General features: G+C 56.8%; 1 protein-coding gene across 1 annotated transcript; it reads left to right on the top strand.

Moving 5' to 3' along the window:
• The first annotated feature begins 3,291 nt into the window (after positions 1 to 3,291).
• Positions 3,292 to 5,237, top strand: CHST14 (carbohydrate sulfotransferase 14). The gene has a single exon (XM_065872505.1). The coding sequence runs from the start codon at positions 3,309 to 3,311 to the stop codon at positions 4,437 to 4,439; it is 1,131 nt and encodes a 376-aa protein (XP_065728577.1). The 5' UTR covers positions 3,292 to 3,308; the 3' UTR covers positions 4,440 to 5,237.
• The last annotated feature ends 763 nt before the right edge of the window (positions 5,238 to 6,000 follow it).

Below are 6,000 nucleotides of genomic sequence, written 5' to 3' on the forward strand. Positions count from 1 at the left end.
AGTTGGGCGGGAGGTGGAAGTGAATCCTGAGGGCACTCCCAGCGATCCCCCAGCCCTGTGCTGTCCCTAAGCAGATGGCTGCTCCTGATTGGTCATTGGGCTTGGGTGAGGCCTGGACCATTCAGAGGTGAATTTACACTTGGGAAACCCAACCCCAAACCTGAAGGGAAGGAACTTGGGTCCCCTTGTATTGAATAAGCTGTTTGGAGGAAGGCATCATCAGTCCAGGAGGGCGGGGCAGTAAGAGAGGTTGGCAGAGTGGCCGTGGGGTGGGGCCGTGGCGGCTCTGGAGACCCGGCCTTGGAGCCTGCTCTTTCCCAGGGCGCTGGGCCCTTGCTGCCAAGGAGCCCAGCCTCACCCAGCAGATCAGGCCCCTCGTCTCCCAGGAGGCAGGGTCCACTGCCCACAACTTAAATGCTTTTGAAATCTCTTAGATGTGGAAATATTTTTTCGAACCTGAAAATGCAGCTGGTAGAATTTCAATGGAAGCATAATTCATGTAAAATATATTTTAGTTGATATTTTGTAAAATGCACTTTTTGTGTGTGTCGACCCTGGTTTCTCAGATCTGTATTTCAGTGTTTACAAGGGAGGGAGGACCTTTCCTCGCCTCCCTTTTGACAGAGATTAGAAGTACTTCTTTAAGAAAAAAAATAATAAATTTGAGAAATTGTATTGATTTAGAAAAGGACCATTTCCTGTGTGTCGTGTCATCTTTTTGTGTGTGGGTGCAGAGGGGCTCACCACTCTTAACCACTGCAGTGCAAGGGCTCACTGAGGTCAGTAAGCAAAGAGCACAGGAATGTGTGGGGAAACTGCGGGAGGAGAGGAGACAGAGGGAATGGGAACTTGGAGGTGACTTCGCATCGTGGTGGGCTGAGTGAAATCCTTCGGAACTGGTCTCCAAGTGGTTGCGCGGTGAGGATACCGCCTCATCTCCTTGGATCATGCCCCTGGAGAACTGGCCAGCAGAAACTGTTCGAGGGCCTTGGTATCTTGCCACTGGCACTCCTTGCTGAGGAATTGAAGGCTCCATCATGAGGCCGAGGGCTCAGACGGCCTGGATGCTTGGTTCAGTCAACCTGGCCCTAGCCCCAAAGCCTCAGTGTTGACTGTGTTCAAGGTGGGGTGGACCTAAGGCTCTCGGGGTTCCTAGGAGGCAGATACGCTGCCCAACCCGCTCCTGCATTTTGTAAGGACATCTGGGCAGCTGCACTTCCATAGAGCTTGTTAGTGGCACAGGCACCATTGTGGACATACTGCAGCACGGCCATCAGTGTGCTGTCCACAAGAGTCCCATGAGATGGGCAGTATCCCATCATTTTACAGACGAGAAACTGGTGTGGAGACAAGTACTTTGTCTAAGGACTCCCCCAGAGTAAGTGGCCATTCCTGTATTCAGACTGCCTCACTGTGACTGCTAACACAGAAGACTGCTCAGAGAAACGAGCACATGTGATGCAGTTACCAAAAACTTTCTCAAAGTTGTTTTTTCCTCTCCTAGTATAGAAGACGTATTTACCGTTTAAAAGAAAAGAAAAAGATAAAAGATTTCAGTAGAAATAATCCCATGACCAGAAATCTACCTTCAGTGCTATTGGAAGCAAGGAGCAGTTCGGTGAGGGCTAAACCCTGATGCAGACTTCTAAATCAGTGAATGGTGCATCCTGAGATGCACCCCAGCATTCGGACAGAGTAGGGAGCCTGTCCTGAGGAGCTGGAAGGCCACCAGGTTTCCCATTGCGCATGTGCTGTGCTCCCACTGCTAGGATTGGGCGGGCCATGCGTGAGTCTTTTAGCTTCATCTCATGCTTCAGGAGCCCTCATCCTCTCAATTCCTCTCATCAGTGGTAACTCCATTCTCGCTAAACTCAAAGCCTGTGGCATCTTCTCCGGTTCCATCACCCCCTCAGTACAGTGTGTTCTGGGGTCAGCTGCTTTCTCCCTCCGTGTTTGTGCTCCATTCATCTCTGAAGGATCGTGATTAGGAATTTAGGATTTAGAATCAGACGAACTCACACAAAGTCTCAGCTTCCCTGAGCCTGTTTCCTCAGCTGTGCAGCAGGGATGCGCATAGTACCTACCACCCCGGGTGACTGTGACCACTAAAGAAGGTAAAGAATACAACAGATGACACCTGCCTCAATAATGTGGACACTGTTTCATAGCCTCACGGGCTCCCCGCATGTAACAGGGTGAAGTCTGGACACTTAGCTAGGTGCCCAGTTCAGATCAGTAAAGGCTGGCTACTGACTTCCGAGGTATTCCCCATGTCTGTCTCTAGTCCATGTGGCCAGCCCGGTGCCCGTGAGCACGTCTGACTCCAGGCAAGGAGGCTGCTGCTCTGTGCCCCCAGTTCCTCACCCTTCAAAATGTGTGCTGACCACACTAGTGGTCATGTGGCAGCAACTAGTCACTGGCCCGTCACCAGAGTGTCCCACCTCTTCAGGCCTGGAAGAGGGAAGAGAGAGGAGAGAAGATTCCATTTCCAGACATTTCAGCATTCCCCAGTGGATAAACACTGTAACCACTAGGTACTGTCTTAAATCTAAGGGTCACCATAGAGCTGAGCCATTGTCAGTGCCTGACCGTCTAGTTCCTCTTTATTGGAGTGGCCAGGACACGGCGGGTAGGGGGAGCACACTGGGGACTCTGCTTACAGCAGTTAAGACCTCCAGAAATTTGGGACTCAAATCTGGGAGTCGGTGGAGAGCACTGCGGAAGCCCCTTGCCTCCAGACCCGCTGTTGGAGTAAGAGCTCGGCCGGGCCAGAGTGTGCGGCAGGGCGTTGCGTGCAGGTCCTCTCCTTACAGCTCCCTGAGGGCACGCGCTGCGCGGGAGAGGAAACCGCGGCCTGGGTCTTTCCTGCCTTCGGGGCCTCGGCAGCTTTTGAACCCGAAGCGCGGTGGACAAGAACGGCCCTGGCTCAGGCGCCCTCTCCAGGGTGGGGGTCCGCACGCGCCCTCCCAGCCCCCTCGCTGCAGGGGTGCCCGCCCCTCTCCACGCCCCCGGCCTGGGCCCGCCCCCGCGCCTGTGTCACGGCGGGGCCGGGGGCGGAGAGCGGCCGGGCGGGACATCCGGCCCAGGTCCCTCGCCGCGCCCGCCGGCTGCCCGCCGCCCGCTCCGGTGCCGCAGCCCGGGAGTCGGCTACCCCCGCGCGCCCCGGGGCCTCCCGCCAGCGCTCCGCTCCCCTAACCCCATCCCGGCTCCGCGGGCCCAAGCCCTCGGGCCCGCCCCCAGCCCGAGCCCGCCTCCCGGGCAGCCCTCGGATCGGCCGGGCCCGCGCAGGCCCCCGCCCCGGGAGCACGATGTTCCCCCGCCCGCTGACCCCGCTGGCGGCCCCAAATGGCGCCGAGCCCCTGGGCCGGGCGCTGAGGCGGGCCCCACTGGGCAGGGCCCGGGCCGGGCTGGGCGGGCCGCCCCTGCTGCTGCCGTCTATGCTGATGTTCGCGGTTATCGTGGCCTCCAGCGGGCTGCTGCTCATGATCGAGCGTGGCATCCTGGCCGAGATGAAGCCCCTTCCCCTGCACCCTCCCAACCGCGAGGACGCGGTCTGGCGTGGGACGGTCCCCAGGCCTGGGAGGCTGTCCCTGGATGCGGGGGACTCGGACTTACAGGTGAGGCAGGACGTCCGTAACCGGACCTTGCGAGCAGTGTGCGGACAACCAGGCATGCCCCGGGACCCCTGGGACTTGCCGGTGGGGCAGCGGCGCACCCTGCTGCGCCACATCCTCGTGAATGACCGCTACCGCTTCCTCTACTGCTACGTGCCCAAGGTGGCCTGCTCGAACTGGAAGCGGGTGCTGAAGGTGCTGGCGGGCGTCCTGGACAACGTGGACGTCCGCCTGAAGATGGACCACCGCAGCGACCTGGTGTTCCTGGCAGACCTAAGGCCTGATGAGATTCGCTACCGCCTGCAGCACTACTTCAAGTTCCTGTTTGTGCGGGACCCCTTGGAACGCCTTCTCTCTGCTTACCGCAACAAGTTCGGCGAGATCCGAGAGTACCAGCAGCGCTATGGGGCTGAGATAGTGAGGCGGTACAGGGCTGGAGCGGGGCCCAGCCCTGCGGGGGACGACGTCACCTTCCCCGAGTTCCTGAGATACCTGGTGGATGAGGACCCTGAGCGCATGAACGAGCATTGGATGCCCGTGTACCACCTGTGCCAGCCTTGTGCCGTGCACTACGACTTTGTGGGCTCCTATGAGAGACTGGAGGCAGATGCCAACCAGGTGCTGGAGTGGGTGCGGGCACCGCCCCATGTCCGATTCCCAGCTCGCCAGGCCTGGTACCGGCCGGCCAGCCCCGAAAGCCTGCACTACCACCTGTGCAGTGCCCCACGGGCCCTGCTGCAGGACGTGCTGCCTAAGTATATCCTGGACTTCTCCCTCTTTGCCTACCCACTGCCTAACGTCACCAGGGAGGCCTGTCATAAGTGACCATGGGTGTGGGCCAGCAGTTGTTGGGGACTGGTTTTGACAATGCCACCTTCTGTGTTGCCATACAGAGAAACCCTGGCTCTGGGGCCTGGGGCTTCTCCAGATGCCTAGGTGGGAAGAATTGCCCTTGGAAGTTCCTTGTCCAGGGTGGGTGCACACAGTGGTTCAGAGGCCAGGGTTGGACAGATGGCCTGGTGCTCTCCATAGGGGGATTTCTTGGGAGCCAGTGTGATCCTTCTTGCCCTGGCAGGGCTAGATACCAGTTTGCTAGTGTAGCAACACATCTCTTCTCGAGACTGGCTCCACGGCCCTGCCTGCAGGGGTTGTGCAGTCCACTTGAGCCACCTTAACTTAACCTGTAGCCAAACCCAGAGGAGGCACCAATCAGGAGATGACCACAGCCGGGGGCCCTGTGGCTCTGATCACCCGTTCATCCACTCCATTTGCCTCAGGACTGGAGTCAGCAGTCGTGCCTTTTTTAAATGACTTTTGTATCTTTCCGCTTCAGACTAAGAATTTCCTACACTTGCCGGGTTCTTTCCCTTTTTTCCAAGGAAAGGAAAACTGAAAGGGCCCTTACAGGACCTGGCCCTGCAGCATCCAAAGACCCCTGTGCCCAGCCTCTTCTTGGGACTCTGGGCACTCTCTCCCGTCCCCCAGGATTGTGACTGTGGCCTATGTATCTGGCTGCCACTTTTCTGATGCATTTATTTAAAATTTGTACTTTTTGATAGAACCTTTGAGAAGGCTTTGTTTTCCTAATAGCTGAATTTTTAATAAAGCCATTTTGTATACAAAGTCAACATCTCTGATTCTCCCTTTGAGCTCCTGTGTGTCCACCAAGACCCCCTGATGTCTCTTTCCCCAGGTCAGGAGAGGGAGCTTGAAGGTAGAGAAGGTAAGACAAGCTGTAACTTGCTAGGGCTAGTGCAGTGGGCCATCGTCATACCATGGAGCCTTTGGGAGCTTCCCATAAGCCATACCGGATCACTGACTCAGCTTCTGGGATGCCACCAAAGGGCAAGCCCCATTAGGAATGGCTCCAGGTCTAGAGCACATCTACACGATTATTCCCTGAAGCTAAGTAAGAGATATTCCTCCTCTTAGGCAGGAATACTTCTTGACTGAGGAGGCTCTCAGATGAAAAGGGGGATCATTGTGCGAACAAGGGGAGGTTATTCCTGGCATTGAGAATTATAAGGAAGGCAAGAAGGTTGAGTGAGGGGCGGTCTTTTGCTGACTTAGATTCAGAGGAAGTTGTGGGCAATGTGGGAGGAATACAGTCAGGGTCGTAGAGGACAGACCTCAGTGTGACCCGTTCCCCACTGCTCTCCAGAGATCCCAGACCCACTAGGAGATGGAGAATAGGAGGCTGTGCCAGCCATGCCCATGGGAGAGATTCAAGGTCAGAGCTGGCTTTTCTCTGTTAGTCCTATTTCATACATCCCCAGTGGGAACTGCTGTACTTCAGGGACCTGGGGCTGTGGTGAGAAGTGGTGCCCGAGGGGGTGAGGGACGGAGGCGGGAAGAGCCTCCTTGCCAATGTCACTTATACCTAGCC

Source organism: Phocoena phocoena, chromosome 2, assembly GCF_963924675.1.
Source record: "Phocoena phocoena chromosome 2, mPhoPho1.1, whole genome shotgun sequence".
In the NCBI taxonomy this organism is placed as follows: domain Eukaryota; kingdom Metazoa; phylum Chordata; class Mammalia; order Artiodactyla; family Phocoenidae; genus Phocoena; species Phocoena phocoena.

Coding starts and splice junctions, on each gene's coding strand:
- CHST14 (XM_065872505.1), top strand. CDS start 3,309: ATGTTCCCCCGCCCGCTGACCCCGCTGGCGGCCCCAAATGGCGCCGAG.